This window comes from Mustelus asterias, unplaced genomic scaffold, assembly GCF_964213995.1.
Source record: "Mustelus asterias unplaced genomic scaffold, sMusAst1.hap1.1 HAP1_SCAFFOLD_819, whole genome shotgun sequence".
NCBI classification, from domain to species: Eukaryota; Metazoa; Chordata; class Chondrichthyes; order Carcharhiniformes; family Triakidae; genus Mustelus; species Mustelus asterias.
In genome coordinates, this window is record NW_027590765.1 from 160,719 (window position 1) to 181,497 (window position 20,779).

The 20,779-nt window shown below is 53.1% G+C and overlaps 1 protein-coding gene across 1 annotated transcript in view; it reads right to left on the reverse strand.

The window, feature by feature from the left end:
• The window catches only part of LOC144487464 (sulfotransferase 1A1-like), a gene marked incomplete at its 5' end in the record, with an annotated part of 40,915 nt that extends 20,414 nt beyond the window's left edge, over window positions 1-20,501 (reverse strand). The window contains 2 exons of the mRNA XM_078205560.1: window positions 10,476-10,656; window positions 20,407-20,501. Coding sequence (XP_078061686.1) covers window positions 10,476-10,656; window positions 20,407-20,501 — 276 coding nt within the window. The remainder of the gene's footprint in view (window positions 1-10,475; window positions 10,657-20,406) is intronic.
• Window positions 20,502-20,779: the final 278 nt, after the last annotated feature.

The window sequence follows — 20,779 nt, forward strand, 5'->3', positions numbered from 1 at the left end:
GGGGGACAGTGTAGAGGGAGCTTTACTCTGTATCTAACCCCGTGCTGTACCTGTCCTGGGAGTGTTTGATGGGGACAGTGTAGAGGGAGCTTTACTCTGTATCTAACCCCGTGCTGTACCTGTCCTGGGAGTGTTTGATGGGGACAGTGTAGAGGGAGCTTTACTCTGTATCTAACCCCGTGCTGTACCTGTCCTGGGAGTGTTTGATGGGGACAGTGTAGAGGGAGCTTTACTCTGTATCTAACCCCGTGCTGTACCTGTCCTGGGAGTGTTTGATGGGGACAGTGTAGAGGGAGCTTTACTCTGTATCTAACCCCGTGCTGTACCTGTCCTGGGAGTGTTTGATGGGGACAGTGTAGAGGGAGCTTTACTCTGTATCTAACCCCGTGCTGTCCCTGTCCTGGGAGTGTTTGAATGGGGACAGTGTAGAGGGAGCTTTACTCTGTGTCTAACCCCGTGCTGTACCTGTCCTGGGAGTGTTTGATGGGGACAGTGTAGAGGGAGCTTTACTCTGTATCTAACCCCGTGCTGTCCCTGTCCTGGGAGTGTTTGAATGGGGACAGTGTAGAGGGAGCTTTACTCTGTGTCTAACCCCGTGCTGTACCTGTCCTGGGAGTGTTTGATGGGGACAGTGTAGAGGGAGCTTTACTCTGTATCTAACCCCGTGCTGTACCTGTCCTGGGAGTGTTTGATGGGGACAGTGTAGAGGGAGCTTTACTCTGTATCTAACCCCGTGCTGTACCTGTCCTGGGAGTGTTTGATGGGGACAGTGTAGAGGGAGCTTTACTCTGTATCTAACCCCGTGCTGTACCTGTCCTGGGAGTGTTTGATGGGGACAGTGTAGAGGGAGCTTTACTCTGTATCTAACCCCGTGCTGTACCTGTCCTGGGAGTGTTTGATGGGGACAGTGTAGAGGGAGCTTTACTCTGTATCTAACCCCGTGCTGTCCCTGTCCTGGGAGTGTTTGAATGGGGACAGTGTAGAGGGAGCTTTACTCTGTATCTAACCCCGTGCTGTACCTGTCCTGGGAGTGTTTGATGGGGGACAGTGTAGAGGGAGCTTTACTCTGTATCTAACCCCGTGCTGTACCTGTCCTGGGAGTGTTTGATGGGGGACAGTGTAGAGGGAGCTTTACTCTGTATCTAACCCCGTGCTGTACCTGTCCTGGGAGTGTTTGATGGGGGACAGTGTGGAGGGAGCTTTACTCTGTATCGAACCCCGTGCTGCACCTGTCCTGAGAGTGTTTGATGGGGGACAGTGTGAAGGGAGCTTTACTCTGTATCTAACCCCGTGCTGTACCTGTCCTGGGAGTGTTTGATGGGGACAGTGTCGAGGGAGCTTTACTCTGTATCTAACCCCGTGATGTACCTGTCTTGGGAGTTTTTGATGGGGACAGTGCAGAGGGAGCTTTACTCTGTATCTAACCCCGTGCTGTACCTGTCCTGGGAGTGTTTGATGGGGACAGTGTAGAGGGAGCTTTACTCTGTATCTAACCCCGTGCTGTACCTGTCCTGGGAGTGTTTGATGGGGGACAGTGTCGAGGGAGCTTTACTCTGTATCTAACCCCATGCTGTACCAGTCCTGGGGGTGTTTGATGGGGGACAGTGTAGAGGGAGCTTTACTCTGTATCTAACCCCGTGCTGTACCTGCCCTGGGAGTGTTTGATGGGGGACAGTCTGGAGGGAGCTTTACTCTGTATCTAACCCCGTGCTGTACCTGTCCTGGGAGTGTTTGATGGGGACAGTGTAGAGGGAGCTTTACTCTGTATCTAACCACGTGCTGTACCTGTCCTGGGAGTGTTTGATGGGGGACAGTGTGGAGGAAGCTTTACTCTGTATCGAACCCCGTGCTGTACCTGTCCTGAGAGTGTTTGATGGGGGACAGTGTGGAGGGAGCTTTACTCTGTATCTAACCCCGTGCTGTACCTGTCCTGGGAGTGTTTGATGGGGACAGTGTAGAGGGAGCTTTACTCTGTATCTAACCCCGTGCTGTACCTGCCCTGGGAGTGTTTGATGGGGGACAGTGTAGAGGGAGCTTTACTCTGTATCTAACCCTGTGCTGTACCTGTCCTGGGAGTGTTTGATGGGGGACAGTCTGGAGGGAGCTTTACTCTGTATCTAACACCGTGCTGTACCTGTCCTCGGAGTGTTTGATGGGGGCAGTGTGGAGGGAGCTTTACTCTGTATCGAACCCCGTGCTGTACCTGTCCTGGGAGTGTTTGATGGGGACAGTGTAGAGGGAGCTTTACTCTGTATCTAACCCCGTGCTGTACCTGCCCTGGGAGTGTTTGATGGGGGACAGTGTAGAGGGAGCTTTACTCTGTATCTAACCCCGTGCTGTACCTGTCCTGGGAGTGTTTGATGAGGGACAGTGTAGAGGGAGCTTTACTCTGTATCTCACCCCGTGCTGTACCTGTCCTGGGAGTGTTTGATGGGGGCAGTGTGGAGGGAGCTTTACTCTGTATCGAACCCCGTGCTGTACCTGTCCTGGGAGTGTTTGATGGGGGCAGTGTGGAGGGAGCTTTACTCTGTATCGAACCCCGTGCTGTACCTGTCCTGAGAGTGTTTGATGGGGGACAGTGTGGAGGGAGCTTTACTCTGTATCTAACCCCGTGCTGTACCTGTCCTGGGAGTGTTTGATGGGGACAGTGTAGAGGGAGCTTTACTCTGTATCTAACCCCGTGCTGTACCTGTCCTGGGAGTGTTTGATGGGGACAGTGTAGAGGGAGCTTTACTCTGTATCTAACCCCGTGCTGTACCTGTCCTGGGAGTGTTTGATGGGGACAGTGTAGAGGGAGCTTTACTCTGTATCTAACCCCGTGCTGTACCTGTCCTGGGAGTGTTTGATGGGGACAGTGTAGAGGGAGCTTTACTCTGTATCTAACCCCGTGCTGTCCCTGTCCTGGGAGTGTTTGAATGGGGACAGTGTAGAGGGAGCTTTACTCTGTATCGAACCCCGTGCTGTCCCTGTCCTGGGAGTGTTTGATGGGGACAGTGTAGAGGGAGCTTTACTCTGTATCTAACCCCGTGCTGTCCCTGTCCTGGGAGTGTTTGAATGGGGACAGTGTAGAGGGAGCTTTACTCTGTGTCTAACCCCGTGCTGTACCTGTCCTGGGAGTGTTTGATGGGGACAGTGTAGAGGGAGCTTTACTCTGTATCTAACCCCGTGCTGTACCTGTCCTGGGAGTGTTTGATGGGGACAGTGTAGAGGGAGCTTTACTCTGTATCTAACCCCGTGCTGTACCTGTCCTGGGAGTGTTTGATGGGGACAGTGTCGAGGGAGCTTTACTCTGTATCTAACCCCGTGCTGTACCTGTCCTGGGAGTGTTTGATGGGGACAGTGTAGAGGGAGCTTTACTCTGTATCTAACCCCGTGCTGTACCTGTCCTGGGAGTGTTTGATGGGGACAGTGTAGAGGGAGCTTTACTCTGTATCTAACCCCGTGCTGTCCCTGTCCTGGGAGTGTTTGAATGGGGACAGTGTAGAGGGAGCTTTACTCTGTATCTAACCCCGTGCTGTCCCTGTCCTGGGAGTGTTTGAATGGGGACAGTGTAGAGGGAGCTTTACTCTGTATCTAACCCCGTGCTGTACCTGTCCTGGGAGTGTTTGATGGGGGACAGTGTAGAGGGAGCTTTACTCTGTATCTAACCCCGTGCTGTACCTGTCCTGGGTGTAGCCCCGGTTTGCCTGGGACCACACACACAACTCCCACCCTCAGTCCTCCAGGCATTCCCTAAGAAAAGCATTTGGGGTAGCACGGTGGCACAGAGGGTTAGCACTGCTGCCTCACAGCGCCAGGGACCCGGGTTCCATTCCCGGCTCGGGTCACTGTCTGTGCGGAGTCTGCACCTTCTCTCCGTGTCTGCGTGGGTTTCCTCCGGGTGCTCCGGTTTCCTCCCACAGTCTGAAAGACGTGTTGGTTAGGGTGAATTGGCCGTGCTAAATTGCCCCTTTGTGTCCAAAGATGTGCTGGTCAGGGGGATTGGCCATGCTAAATTGCCCCTTAGTGTCCAAAGATGTGTAGGTTGGGTGGATTGGCCATGCTAAATTGCCCCTTAGTGTCCAAAGATGTGTAGCTTAGGGGGATTGGCCGTGCTAAATTGCCCCTTCGTGTCCAAAGATGTGCTGGTCAGGGGGATTGGCCATGCTAAATTGCCCCTTAGTGTCCAAAGATGTGTAGGTTGGGTGGATTGGCCATGCTAAATTGCCCCTTAGTGTCCAAAGATGTGTAGGTTAGGTGGATTGGCCATGCTAAATTGCCCCTTAGTGTCCAAAGATGTGCAGGTTCGGGGGATTGGCCGTGCTAAATTGTCCCTTAGTGTCCAAAGATGTGCAGGTTAGGGGGATTGGCCGTGCTCAATTGTCCCTTAGTGTCCAAAGATGTGTAGGTTAGGTGGATTGGCCGTGCTAAATTGTCCCTTAGTGTTCAAAGATGTGCTGGTCAGGGGGATTGGCCGTGCTAAATTGCCCCTTAGTGTCAGGGGGACTAGCTCGGGTAAATGCAAGGGGTCATGGGGATAGGATGGGATTGTGGTCGGTGCAGACTCGATGGGCCTGTCGGAATCTATAATTTGTGTCCTGTTTATTGTGGAGGGTTTTTTTTTCAGTCTGTTCTGCTCACCCGGTGCCACTAAGTCTATAATCAGCTGCTCTTGTTGATACTGCTGCAATATAATTGATCTTAATTGCTGGAATGTTTGCTTTCATCTGGGCTAATGCAGTGTTTTTGCTGTAGTGTTTTCCCCTGGGACGTTGCAGAGTGGGGTTTGATTAGGCTTTGACAGGAAAAGTCCAGTAACTGGACGGGGCTCGTCTCACGGACAGACACACAGCTCCATTGCTGTTTGGGGTCTGTAGAGAAAAGGTAGCCCTCTGTCTCTCTCTCTCTCTCTGGATTTGGAGTGTCACAAAATAGTATTCTTTCTCTGAAGTTCACACTGGCACAGTGCGTTGGCACTGCTGCCTCAGATCGCCACTGTAGTTGAGAATTCTGATTACAGTTCTGTACAGTTCTGGTCACCCTATTATAGAAAGGATATTATTAAACTAGTAAGAGTTTCAGAAAAGATTTACTAGGATGCTACTGGGACTTGATGGTTTGAGTTATAAGGAGAGGCTGGATAGACTGGGACTTTTTTCTCTGGAGCGTAGGAGGCTGAGGGGTGATCTTATAGAGGTCTATAAAATAATGAGGGGCACAGATCAGCTCGATAGTCAATATCTTTTCCCAAAGGTAGGGGAGTCTAAAACTAGAGGGCACAGGTTTAAGGTGAGAATCATAGAAGAATCATAGAAACCCTACAGTGCAGAAGGAGGCCATTCGGCCCATCGAGTCTGCACCGACCACAATCCCACCCAGGCCCTACCCCCACATATTTACCCGCTAACCTACACATCTCAGGGCTCTCGGGGGCAATTTTTTTTTTTAACCTGGCCAATCAACCTAACCCGCACATCTTTGGACTGTGGGAGGAAACCGGAGCACCCGGAGGAAACCCACGCAGACACGAGGAGAATGTGCAAACTCCACACAGGCAGTGACCCGAGCCGGGAATCGAACCCAGGACCCTGGAGCTGTGAAGCAGCAGTGCTAACCCACTGCGCTACCGTGCCGCCCAGAGGGGAGAGATACAGAAGGGTCCAGAGGGGCAATTTTTCACACAGAGGGTGGTGAGTGTCTGGAACGAGCTGCCAGAGGCAGTAGTAGAGGCGGGTACAATTTAAAAAGCATTTAGACAGTTACATGGGTACGATGGGTATAGAGGGATATGGGCCAAACGCGGGCACTTGGGACTAGCTTAGGGGGTTTAAAAAAAGGGGCGGCATGGACAAGTTGGCCCGAAGGGCCTGTTTCCATGCTGTAAACCTCTCCGACTCGAATTCTAAGTACCCAACGTGAGGATAATTAGCAGCTAATGTTTTAATTTGTGGTTTGAGAATAACACAAAAGATTTAAGTAACATCTATAAAAGCAGGGATGTCTTGCTGCATCTGTACAGGGCATTGGTGAGGCCGCAGCTGGAATACTGTGTGCAGTATTGGTCCCCTTATATGAGGAAGGATATATTGGCATTGGAGGGAGTGCAGAGAAGGTTCACCAGGTTGATACCGGAGATGAGGGGTTTGGATTATGAGGAGAGGCTGAGGAGATTGGGTTTGTACTCGTTGGAGTTTAGAAGGATGAGGGGGGATCTTATGGAGACTTATAAGATAATGCGGGGGCTGGATAGGGTGGAGGCGGAGAGATTCTTTCCACTTAGTCAGGAAGTTAAAACTAGAGGACACAGCCTCAAAATAAAGGGGGGTCGGTTTAAGACAGAGTTGAGGAGGAACTTCTTCTCCCAGAGGGTGGTGAATCTCTGGAATTCTCTGCCCACTGAGGTGGTGGAGGCTACCTCGCTGAATATGTTTAAAGCGCGGATGGATGGATTCCTGATCGGTAAGGGAATTAAGGGTTATGGGGATCAGGCGGGTAAGTGGTACTGATCCACGTCAGATCAGCCATGATCTTATTGAATGGCGGGGCAGGCTCGAGGGGCTAGATGGCCTACTCCTGCTCCTATTTCTTATGTTCTTATGTCTTTAAGGAATAAATTTGGAACATGCCAGGAAGATAAAAGACAGACTCACGCTGAACCTTTTGGGAGAGAACGGTAAAACGGACAGGCAAATGACAAAATCAATTTTTGAAGGCGTCAAGCTATAATTGATTGAAGGACGTGACATTATTGGATGAATGAAATAGCTTTTAATTAAGTGCTGCTGCTGGATCATCTGGTGACAAAAACTACAACCAATTCTGGTCTTTGGAATGAGTTCTGAGGTCTTTTGTGAAAGTCTACTGGCTCATTAGCCAGTGCAGGTGGAGCCACTGATCTCCCATTTTGGTCCAAAATGAGATCTGTGTTGTATGTTTGTCTGAATATTGTTAATTTGCCATGTTTTTTGATTCAAAAATTTCAATGTTTTAATCATAGAAGAATCATAGAAACCCTACAGTGCAGAAGGAGGCCATTCGGCCCATCGAGTCTGCACCGACCACAATCCCACCCAGGCCCTACCCCCACATATTTACCCGCTAATCCCGCTAAGCTACGCATCTCAGGGACAATTTTTTAACCTGGCCAATCAACCTAACCCGCACATCTTTCGGACTGTGGGAGGAAACCGGAGCACCCGGAGGAAACCCACGCAGACACGGGGGGGAGAATGTGCAAACTCCACACAGACAGTGACCCGAGCCGGGGAATCGAACCCGGGACCCTGGAGCTGTGAAGCAGCAGTGCTAACCCACTGTGCCACCCAACTAAAAACTAATAAAACTAGCTTAACTGAAGATTTTGATCGGACTGAATGAACTATTTTTTTTGCCTTTGCGAGATGAAATGTTTAATGAAAAGATCCAGTCTTCAAATTAATCGGGCCACCTAAAGGAATTTCCCACAGCAAATTGGCGACGAGGATGGGATAATCTTGGAGCAGATGGTCGGGCGAACACTTCCCCTGGAACGCTGAGTACATACTTTATATTGCTCACCTGTTTTTAGGGAGACGCACTCTGAATCACCGGATCCGTCAGACATCCGGACACCGTGTGTGTCACAAATTTTTTTTTTTAAAAGAAGCTTTATCGGCACAACATGTGGGTCGGGATAGTAACTTACCCACCGACAGCAAGTTCCGCAAGGGTTGTCTCGAGTTTTTAAAAAGGTATTGGCGCAAAAGTGGGATGAAGTAGAAAGGGTCGAGAGCTTCAGGTTTCTAGGTGTCCAGATCACCAACAACCTGTCCTGGTCCCTCCCACGCTGACACTATAGTTAAGAAAGCCCCACCAACGCCTCTACTTTCTCAGAAGACTAAGGAAATTTGGCATGTCCGCTACGACTCTCACCAACTTTTACAGATGCCCCATAGAAAGCATCCTTTCCGGTTGTATCACAGCTCGGTCTGAGGCTCCTGCTCTGCCCAAGACCGCAAGGAACTACAAAGGGTCGTGAATGTAGCCCAGTCCCATCACCAGCCTCCCATCCATTGACTCCGTCTACACTTCCCGCTGCCTCGGGGAAAAGCAGCCGGCATAATCAAGGACCCCCCCAACACACCCCGGACATTCTCTCTTCCACCTTCCTCCTTTGGGAAAAAGATACAAAAGTCTGAGGTCACGTACCGACCGACTCAAGAACAGCTTCTTCCCTGCTGCCGTCAGACTTTTGAATGGACCTACCTGGCATTAAGTTGATCTTTCTCGACACCCTAGCTGTGACTGTAACACTACATTCTACACCCTCTCATTTCCTTCTCTATGAATGGTATGCTTTGTCTGTACAGTGCGCAAGAAACAATACTTTTCACTGTATCCCAGGGGGTTGGAGTTTAAGAGCCGTGGGGTTATGCTGCAACTGTACAGGACCTTGGTGAGACCACATTTGGAATATTGTGTGCAGTTCTGGTCACCTCACTATAAGAAGGATGTGGAAGCGCTGGAAAGAGTGCAGAGGAGATTTACCAGGATGCTGCCTGGTTTGGAGGGTAGGTCTTATGAGGAAAGGTTGAGGGAGCGAGGGCTGTTCTCTCTGGAGCGGAGGAGGCTGAGGGGAGAATTAATAGAGGTTTATAAAATGATGAAGGGGATAGATAGAGTGAACGTTCAAAGACTATTTCCTCGGGTGGATGGAGCTATTACAAGGGGGCATAACTATGGGGTTCGTGGTGGGAGATACAGGAAGGATATCAGAGGTAGGTTCTTTACGCAGAGAGTGGTTGGGGTGTGGAATGGACTGTCTGCAGTGATAGTGGAGTCAGACACTTTAGGAACATTTAAGCGGTTATTGGATAGGCACATGGAGCACACCAGGATGATAGGGAGTGGGATAGCTTGATCTTGGTTTCAGATAAAGCTCGGCACAACATCGTGGGCCGAAGGGCCTGTTCTGAGCCATCCCACTCCCTATCATCCTGGTGTGCTCCATGTGCCTATCCAATAACCGCTTAAATGTTCCTAAAGTGTCTGACTCCACTATCACTGCAGGCAGTCCATTCCACACCCCAACCACTCTCTGCGTAAAGAACCTACCTCTGATATCCTTCCTGTATCTCCCACCACGAACCCTATAGTTATGCCCCCTTGTAACAGCTCCATCCACCCGAGGAAATAGTCTTTGAACGTTCACTCTATCTATCCCCCTCATCATCTTATAAACCTCTATTAAGTCTCCCCTCAGCCTCCTCCGCTCCAGAGAGAACAGCCCTAGCTCCTTCAACCTTTCCTCATAAGACCTACCCTCCAAACCAGGCAGCATCCTGGTAAATCTCCTCTGCACTCTTTCCAGCGCTTCCACATCCTTCTTATAGTGAGGTGACCAGAACTGCACACAATATTCCAAATGTGGTCTCACCAAGGTCCTGTACAGTTGCAGCATAACCCCACGGCTCTTAAACTCCAACCCCCTGTTAATAAAAGCTAACACACTATAGGCCTTCTTCACAGCTCTATCCACTTGAGTGGCAACCTTTAGAGATCTGTGGATATGGACCCCAATATCTCCCTGTTCCTCCACATTCGTCAGAACCCTACCTTTGACCCTGTAATCCGCATTTAAATTAGTCCTACCAAAATGAATCACCTCACATTTATCAGGGTTAAACTCCATTTGCCATTTTTCAGCCCAGCTTTGCATCCTATCTATGTCTCTTTGCAGCCTACAACAGCCCTCCACCTCATCCACTACTCCACCAATCTTGGTGTCATCAGCAAATTTACTGATCCACCCTTCAGCCCCCTCCTCTAAGTCATTAATAAAAATCACAAAGAGCAGAGGACCAAGCACTGATCCCTGTGGCACTCCGCTGGTAACTGGTCTCCAGTCCGAAAATTTTCCATCCACCACCAGCCTCTGTCTTCGATCAGACAGCCAGTTACCTATCCAATCGGCCAACTTTCCCTCTATCCCACACCTCCTCACTTTCATCATGAGCCGGCCATGAGGGACCTTATCAAACGCCTTACTAAAATCCATGTATATGACATCAACTGCCCTACCTTCATCGACACACTTAGTTACCTCCTCAAAAAACTCAATCAAATTTGTGAGAGGGAGAGAGACAGGAACGCACTGTTTTCAGCCAGCAGTCCAAACAGCTGCCACCAAAAGGAATGGAAAACCCTTTGGATTGCGTCAGTTAGGGATGGAAACAAACTCTCCAAAAACCAGCTGACTTGCAAAACAGTCGCAAAAACACCATTCCCCAAAGGGCCATAAACACAAGGACACTGCAGCAGGCCCAGGTTAAGAATAAACATTGCTTCGATCATCGATCAACGGCAACCGTAACAGATCGCGGCGGAGATATCAGGTGGGGAGCCAGGAGTTGTTGAGTGCCTCAGCGATGAGTGTCCACACTCGCCCCAACTCACCCCCTGCCCCTCGCCCGTCCCCCGCCCCGTCCCCCCCACCCACACGTCCCCGACAAACCCACCTTTTCTCATGAAAGTGGAGACAGTCGGGTCAAAGACATCTGCGGGGACGGAGGAATAATTACACATGGGATTACACCTCATGGCTTGGAACGATGTGTGCTGGGCGATTGAGTCAACGATTACCTCCGGAAGATCCTTCCCCAAGAAGCTCATCATTTTCCGAATCTCCCGCTTGGGATCCTGTTCCCAGAATGGAGAGGGTAGACAATAATTTAATATCCCACCCAGTCTAATCCCACTCTCACCCTCACCCTTCAAAATCCCACCCAGTCTAATCCCACTCCCCCCCTCACTCCCCGCACCCTTTAATATCCCACCCAGTCTAATCCCACTCCCCCCCTCACTCCCCGCACCCTTTAAAATCCCACCCAGTCTAATCCCACTCTCCCCCTCACCCTTCAAAATCCCACCCAGTCTAATCCCACTCTCCCCTCACTCCCCACACCCTTTAAAATCCCACCTAGTCTAATCCCACTCTCCCCCTCACTCCCCGCACCCTTTAATATCCCACCCAGTCTAATCCCACTCTCCCCCTCACCCTTTAATATCCCACCCAGTCTAATCCCACTCTCCCCCTCACCCTTTAATATCCCACCCAGTCTAATCCCACTCTCCCCCTCACCTCCCGCACCCTTTAATATCCCACCCAGTCTAATCCCACTCTCCCCCTCACTCCCCGCACCCTTTAATATCCCACCCAGTCTAATCCCACTCTCCCCCTCACTCCCCGCACCCTTTAATATCCCACTCAGTCTAATCCCACTCTCCCCCTCACTCCCCACACCCTTTAATATCCCACCCAGTCTAATCCCACTCTCCCCCTCACCCTTCAAAATCCCACCCAGTCTAATCCCACTCTCCCCCTCACTTCCCGCATCCTTTAATATCCCACCCAGTCTAATCCCACTCTCCCCCTCACTCCCCGCATCCTTTAATATCCCACCCAGTCTAATCCCACTCTCCCCCTCACTCCCCGCACCCTTTAATATCCCACCCAGTCTAATCCCACTCTCCCCTCACTCCCCGCACCCTTTAATATCCCAGCCAGTCTAATCCCACTCTCCCCCTCACTCCCCGCACCCTTTAATATCCCACCCAGTCTAATCCCACTCTCCCCCTCACCCTTTAATATCCCACCCAGTCTAATCCCACTCTCCCCCTCACCCTTTAATATCCCACCCAGTCTAATCCCACTCTCCCCCCTCGCCCTTTAATATCCCACCCAGTCTCATCCCACTCTCCCCCTCACTCCCCGTCCCTTTAATATCCCACCCAGTCTAATCCCACTCTCCCCCTCACTCCCCGTACCCTTTAATATCCCACCCAGTCTCATCCCACTCTCCCCCTCACTCCCCGTCCCTTTAATATCCCACCCAGTCTAATCCCACTCCCCCCCCTCACTCCCCGCACCCTTTAATATCCCACCGAGTCTAATCCCACTCTCCCCCTCACTCCCCGCACCCTTTAATATCCCACCGAGTCTAATCCCACTCCCCCCCTCACTCCCCGCACCCTTTAATATCCCACCCAGTCTAATCCCACTCTCCCCCTCACTCCCCACACCCTTTAATATCCCACCCAGTCTAATCCCACTCTCCCCCTCACTCCCCGCTCCCTTTAATATCCCACCCAGTCTAATCCCACTCTCCCCCTCACCCTTTAATATCCCACCCAGTCTAATCCCACTCTCCCCCTCACTCCCCGCACCCTTTAATATCCCACCCAGTCTAATCCCACTCTCCCCCTCACTCCCCACACCCTTTAATATCCCACCCAGTCTAATCCCACTCTCCCCCTCACTCCCCGCACCCTTTAATATCCCACCCAGTCTAATCCCACTCTCCCCCTCACCCTTTAATATCCCACCCAGTCTAATCCCACTCCCCCCCTCACTCCCCGCACCCTTTAATATCCCACCCAGTCTAATCCCACTCCCCCCCTCACTCCCCTCACCCTTTAATATCCCACCCAGTCTAATCCCATTCCCCCCCTCACTCCCCGCACCCTTTAATATCCCACCCAGTCTAATCCCACTCTCCCCCGCACCCTTTAATATCCCACCCAGTCTAATCCCACTCTCCCCCTCACTCCCGCACCCTTTAATATCCCACCCAGTCTAATCCCACTCCCCCCCTCACTCCCCGCACCCTTTAATATCCCACCCAGTCTAATCCCACTCCCCCCCTCACTCCCCGCACCCTTTAATATCCCACCCAGTCTAATCCCACTCTCCCCCTCACTCCCCGCACCCTTTAATATCCCACCCAGTCTAATCCCACTCCCCCCCTCACTCCCCGCACCCTTTAATATCCCACCCAGTCTAATCCCACTCTCCCCCTCACTCCCCGCACCCTTTAATATCCCACCCAGTCTAATCCCACTCCCCCCCTCACTCCCCGCACCCTTTAATATCCCACCCAGTCTAATCCCACTCTCCCCCTCACTCCCCGCACCCTTTAATATCCCACCCAGTCTAATCCCACTCCCCCCCTCACTCCCCGCACCCTTTAATATCCCACCCAGTCTAATCCCACTCTCCCCCTCACCCTTTAATATCCCACCCAGTCTAATCCCACTCTCCCCCTCACTCTTTAATATCCCACCCAGTCTAATCCCACTCTCTCCCTCACCCTTTAATATCCCACCCAGTCTAATCCCACTCCCCCCTCACTCCCCGCACTCTTTAATATCCCACCCAGTCTAATCCCACTCTCCCCCTCACTCCCCGCACCCTTTAATATCCCACCCAGTCTAATCCCACTCTCCCCCTCACTCCCCGCACCCTTTAATATCCCACCCAGTCTAATCCCACTCTCCCCCTCACTCCCCGCACCCTTTAATATCCCACCCAGTCTAATCCCACTCCCCCCCTCACTCCCCGCACCCTTTAATATCCCACCCAGTCTAATCCCACTCCCCCCTCACTCCCCACACCCTTTAATATCCCACCCAGTCTAATCCCACTCTCCCCTTCACTCCCCGCACCCTTTAATATCCCACCCAGTCTAATCCCACTCTCCCCCTCACTCCCCGCACCCTTTAATATCCCACCCAGTCTAATCCCACTCCCCCCCTCACTCCCCGCACCCTTTAATATCCCACCCAGTCTAATCCCACTCTCCCCCTCACTCCCCGCACCCTTTAATATCCCACCCAGTCTAATCCCACTCTCCCCCTCTCTCCCCGCACCCTTTAATATCCCACCCAGTCTAATCCCACTCTCCCCCACTCCCTGCACCCTTTAATATCCCACCCAGTCTAATCCCACTCCCCCCCTCACTCCCCGCACCCTTTAATATCCCACCCAGTCTAATCCCACTCTCCCCCTCACTCCCCGCACCCTTTAATATCCCACCCAGTCTAATCCCACTCCCCCCTCACTCCCCGCACCCTTTAATATCCCACCCAGTCTAATCCCACTCCCCCCCTCACTCCCCGCACCCTTTAATATCCCACCCAGTCTAATCCCACTCTCCCCCTCACTCCCCGCACCCTTTAATATCCCACCCAGTCTAATCCCACTCTCGCCCTCACTCCCCGCACCCTTTAATATCCCACCCAGTCTAATCCCACTCCCCCCTCACTCCCCGCACCCTTTAATATCCCACCCAGTCTAATCCCACTCTCCCCCTCACTCCCCGCACCCTTTAATATCCCACCCAGTCTAATTCCACTCTCCCCCACTCCCTGCACCCTTTAATATCCCACCCAGTCTAATCCCACTCTCCCCCTCACCCTTTAATATTCCACCCAGTCTAATCCCACTCTCCCCCTCACTCCCCGCACCCTTTAATATCCCACCCAGTCTAATCCCACTCCCCCCTCACTCCCCGCACCCTTTAATATCCCACCCAGTCTAATCCCACTCTCCCCCTCACTCCCCGCACCCTTTAATATCCCACCCAGTCTAATCCCACTCTCCCCTCACTCCCCGCACCCTTTAATATCCCACCCAGTCTAATCCCACTCTCCCCCTCACTCCCCGCACCCTTTAATATCCCACCCAGTCTAATCCCACTCTCCCCCTCACTCCCCGCACCCTTTAATATCCCACCCAGTCTAATCCCACTCTCCCCCTCTCTCCCCGCACCCTTTAATATCCCACCCAGTCTAATCCCACTCTCCCCCCACTCCCCGCACCATTTAATATCCCACCCAGTCTAATCCCACTCTCCCCCTCACTCCCCGCACCCTTTAATATCCCACCCAGTCTAATCCCACTCTCCCCCTCACTCCCCGCACCCTTTAATATCCCACCCAGTCTAATCCCACTCTCCCCCTCTCTCCCCGCACCCTTTAATATCCCACCCAGTCTAATCCCACTCTCCCCCCCCACTCCCCGCACCCTTTAATATCCCACCCAGTCTAATCCCACTCTCCCCCTCACTCCCCGCACCCTTTAATATCCCACCCAGTCTAATCCCACTCTCCCCCTCACTCCCCGCACCCTTTAATATCCCACCCAGTCTAATCCCACTCTCCCCCTCTCTCCCCGCACCCTTTAATATCCCACCCAGTCTAATCCCACTCTCCCCCCCACTCCCCGCACCCTTTAATATCCCACCCAGTCTAATCCCACTCCCCCCTCACTCCCCGCAGCCTTTAATATCCCACCCAGTCTAATCCCACTCTCCCCCTCTCTCCCCGCACCCTTTAATATCCCACCCAGTCTAATCCCACTCTCCCCCTCACTCCCCGCACCCTTTAATATCCCACCCAGTCTAATCCCACTCTCTGCCTCACTCCCCGCACCCTTTAATATCCCACCCAGTCTAATCCCACTCTCCCCCTCTCTCCCCGCACCCTTTAATATCCCACCCAGTCTAATCCCACTCTCCCCCTCACTCCCCGCACCCTTTAATATCCTACCCAGTCTAATCCCACTCTCCCCCTCACTCCCCGCACCCTTTAATATCCCACCCAGTCTAATCCCACTCTCCCCCTCACTCCCCGCACCCTTTAATGTCCCACCCAGTCTAATCCCACTCTCCCCCTCACTCCCTGCACCCTTTAATATCCCACCCAGTCTAATCCCACTCTCCCCCTCACTCCCCGCACCCTTTAATATCCCACCCAGTCTAATCCCACTCTCCCCCTCACTCCCCGCACCCTTTAATATCCCACCCAGTCTAATCCCACTCTCCCCCTCACTCCCCGCACCCTTTAATATCCCACCCAGTCTAATCCCACTCTCCCCTCACTCCCCGCACCCTTTAATGTCCCACCCAGTCTAATCCCACTCTCCCCCTCACTCCCCGCACCCTTTAATATCCCACCCAGTCTAATCCCACTCTCCCCCTCACTCACCGCACCCTTTAATATCCCACCCAGTCTAATCCCACTCTCCCCTCACTCCCCGCACCCTTTAATATCCCACCCAGTCTAATCCCACTCTCCCCCTCACTCCCCGCACCCTTTAATATCCCACCCAGTCTAATCCCACTCCCCCCTCACTCCCCGCACCCTTTAATATCCCACCCAGTCTAATCCCACTCCCCCCCTCACTCCCCGCACCCTTTAATATCCCACCCAGTCTAATCCCACTCTCCCCCTCACTCCCCGCACCCTTTAATATCCCACCCAGTCTAATCCCACTCTCGCCCTCACTCCCCGCACCCTTTAATATCCCACCCAGTCTAATCCCACTCCCCCCCTCACTCCCCGCACCCTTTAATATCCCACCCAGTCTAATCCCACTCTCCCCCTCACTCCCCGCACCCTTTAATATCCCACCCAGTCTAATTCCACTCTCCCCCACTCCCTGCACCCTTTAATATCCCACCCAGTCTAATCCCACTCTCCCCCTCACCCTTTAATATTCCACCCAGTCTAATCCCACTCTCCCCCTCACTCCCCGCACCCTTTAATATCCCACCCAGTCTAATCCCACTCCCCCCTCACTCCCCGCACCCTTTAATATCCCACCCAGTCTAATCCCACTCTCCCCCTCACTCCCCGCACCCTTTAATATCCCACCCAGTCTAATCCCACTCTCCCCTCACTCCCCGCACCCTTTAATATCCCACCCAGTCTAATCCCACTCTCCCCCTCACTCCCCGCACCCTTTAATATCCCACCCAGTCTAATCCCACTCTCCCCCTCACTTCCCGCACCCTTTAATATCCCACCCAGTCTAATCCCACTCTCCCCCACACTCCCCGCACCCTTTAATATCCCACCCAGTCTAATCCCACTCTCCCCCTCACTCCCCGCACCCTTTAATATCCCACCCAGTCTAATCCCACTCTCCCCCTCACTCCCCGCACCCTTTAATATCCCACCCAGTCTAATCCCACTCTCCGCCTCACTCCCCGCACCCTTTAATATCCCACCCAGTCTAATCCCACTCTCCCCCTCACTCCCCGCACCCTTTAATATCCCACCCAGTCTAATCCCACTCTCCCCCTCTCTCCCCGCACCCTTTAATATCCCACCCAGTCTAATCCCACTCTCCCCCCCACTCCCCGCACCATTTAATATCCCACCCAGTCTAATCCCACTCTCCCCCTCACTCCCCGCACCCTTTAATATCCCACCCAGTCTAATCCCACTCTCCCCCTCACTCCCCGCACCCTTTAATATCCCACCCAGTCTAATCCCACTCTCCCCCTCTCTCCCCGCACCCTTTAATATCCCACCCAGTCTAATCCCACTCTCCCCCCCCACTCCCCGCACCCTTTAATATCCCACCCAGTCTAATCCCACTCTCCCCCTCACTCCCCGCACCCTTTAATATCCCACCCAGTCTAATCCCACTCTCCCCCTCACTCCCCGCACCCTTTAATATCCCACCCAGTCTAATCCCACTCTCCCCCTCTCTCCCCGCACCCTTTAATATCCCACCCAGTCTAATCCCACTCTCCCCCCCACTCCCCGCACCCTTTAATATCCCACCCAGTCTAATCCCACTCCCCCCTCACTCCCCGCAGCCTTTAATATCCCACCCAGTCTAATCCCACTCTCCCCCTCTCTCCCCGCACCCTTTAATATCCCACCCAGTCTAATCCCACTCTCCCCCTCACTCCCCGCACCCTTTAATATCCCACCCAGTCTAATCCCACTCTCTGCCTCACTCCCCGCACCCTTTAATATCCCACCCAGTCTAATCCCACTCTCCCCCTCTCTCCCCGCACCCTTTAATATCCCACCCAGTCTAATCCCACTCTCCCCCTCACTCCCCGCACCCTTTAATATCCTACCCAGTCTAATCCCACTCTCCCCCTCACTCCCCGCACCCTTTAATATCCCACCCAGTCTAATCCCACTCTCCCCCTCACTCCCCGCACCCTTTAATGTCCCACCCAGTCTAATCCCACTCTCCCCCTCACTCCCTGCACCCTTTAATATCCCACCCAGTCTAATCCCACTCTCCCCCTCACTCCCCGCACCCTTTAATATCCCACCCAGTCTAATCCCACTCTCCCCCTCACTCCCCGCACCCTTTAATATCCCACCCAGTCTAATCCCACTCTCCCCCTCACTCCCCGCACCCTTTAATATCCCACCCAGTCTAATCCCACTCTCCCCTCACTCCCCGCACCCTTTAATGTCCCACCCAGTCTAATCCCACTCTCCCCCTCACTCCCCGCACCCTTTAATATCCCACCCAGTCTAATCCCACTCTCCCCCTCACTCACCGCACCCTTTAATATCCCACCCAGTCTAATCCCACTCTCCCCTCACTCCCCGCACCCTTTAATATCCCACCCAGTCTAATCCCACTCTCCCCCTCACTCCCCGCACCCTTTAATATCCCACCCAGTCTAATCCCACTCTCCCCTCACTCCCCGCACCCTTTAATATCCCACCCAGTCTAATCCCACTCTCCCCCTCTCTCCCCGCACCCTTTAATATCCCACCCAGTCTAATCCCACTCTCCCCCTCACTCCCCGCACCCTTTAATATCCTACCCAGTCTAATCCCACTCTCCCCCTCACTCCCCGCACCCTTTAATATCCCACCCAGTCTAATCCCACTCTCCCCCTCACTCACCGCACCCTTTAATATCCCACCCAGTCTAATCCCACTCTCCCCTCACTCCCCGCACCCTTTAATATCCCACCCAGTCTAATCCCACTCTCCCCCTCACTCCCCGCACCCTTTAATATCCCACCCAGTCTAATCCCACTCTCCCCCTCACTCACCGCACCCTTTAATATCCCACCCAGTCTAATCCCACTCTCCCCTCACTCCCCGCACCCTTTAATATCCCACCCAGTCTAATCCCACTCTCCCCCTCACTCCCCGCACCCTTTAATATCCCACCCAGTCTAATCCCACTCTCCCCCTCACTCCCCTCACCCTTTAATATCCCACCCAGTCTAATCCCACTCTCCCCCTCACTCCCCGCACCCTTTAATATCCCACCCAGTCTAATCCCACTCTCCCCCTCACTCCCCGCACCCTTTAATATCCCACCCAGTCTAATCCCACTCTCCCCCTCACTCCCCGCACCCTTTAATATCCCACCCAGTCTAATCCCACTCTCCCCTCACTCCCCGCATCCTTTAATATCCCACCCAGTCTAATCCCACTCTCCCCCTCACTCCCCGCACCCTTTAATATCCCACCCAGTCTAATCCCACTCTCCCCTCACTCCCCGCACCCTTTAATATCCCACCCAGTCTAATCCCACTCTCCCCCTCTCTCCCCGCACCCTTTAATATCCCACCCAGTCTAATCCCACTCTCCCCCTCACTCCCCGCACCCTTTAATATCCTACCCAGTCTAATCCCACTCTCCCCCTCACTCCCCGCACCCTTTAATATCCCACCCAGTCTAATCCCACTCTCCCCCTCACTCACCGCACCCTTTAATATCCCACCCAGTCTAATCCCACTCTCCCCTCACTCCCCGCACCCTTTAATATCCCACCCAGTCTAATCCCACTCTCCCCCTCACTCCCCGCACCCTTTAATATCCCACCCAGTCTAATCCCACTCTCCCCCTCACTCACCGCACCCTTTAATATCCCACCCAGTCTAATCCCACTCTCCCCTCACTCCCCGCACCCTTTAATATCCCACCCAGTCTAATCCCACTCTCCCCCTCACTCCCCGCACCCTTTAATATCCCACCCAGTCTAATCCCACTCTCCCCCTCACTCCCCTCACCCTTTAATATCCCACCCAGTCTAATCCCACTCTCCCCCTCACTCCCCGCACCCTTTAATATCCCACCCAGTCTAATCCCACTCTCCCCCTCACTCCCCGCACCCTTTAATATCCCACCCAGTCTAATCCCACTCTCCCCCTCACTCCCCGCACCCTTTAATATCCCACCCAGTCTAATCCCACTCTCCCCTCACTCCCCGCACCCTTTAATATCCCACCCAGTCTAATCCCACTCTCCCCTCACTCCCCGCACCCTTTAATATCCCACCCAGTCTAATCCCACTCTCCCCCTCTCTCCCCGCACCCTTTAATATCCCACCCAGTCTAATCCCACTCTCCCCCTCTCTCCCCGCACCCTTTAATATCCCACCCAGTCTAATCCCACTCTCCCCCTCACTCCCCGCACCCTTTAATATCCTACCCAGTCTAATCCCACTCTCCCCCCTCACTCCCCGCACCCTTTAATATCCCACCCAGTCTAATCCCACTCTCCCCCTCACTCACCGCACCCTTTAATATCCCACCCAGTCTAATCCCACTCTCCCCTCACTCCCCGCACCCTTTAATATCCCACCCAGTCTAATCCCACTCTCCCCCTCACTCCCCGCACCCTTTAATATCCCACCCAGTCTAATCCCACTCCCCCCTCACTCCCCGCATCCTTTAATATCCCACCCAGTCTAATCCCACTCCCCCCCTCACTCCCCGCACCCTTTAATATCCCACCCAGTCTAATCCCACTCCCCCCTCACTCCCCGCACCCTTGAATATCCTGGGAGTGTAAGTGGGAATGGTAAAACCCTGGCAGTGAGAATACCTCTTTGATATCTTCGTAGAAGATGTACAGGATTGGATAAAGGTGTTTCTGTGCCCACCAACCCAACACATGGTCATGCCACAGACCGTAGGATACTAGAAAAGAGAGAGACACAGAGAGGGTGAGAGACCGATAGAGAGACAGAGAGAGAGAGACAGAGAGAGAGAGAGACAGAGAGAGACAGAGACAGAGAGAGAGAGAGACAGAGAGAGAGAGAGAGACAGAATGAGAGAGAGACAGAGAGAGAGACAGAGAGAGAGAGACAGAATGAGAGAGAGACAGAGAGAGAGACAGAGAGCGAGACAGAGAGAGAGAGACATAGAGATTGAGAGAGAGAGAATGAGAGAGAGGACAGAGACAGAGAGAGACAGAG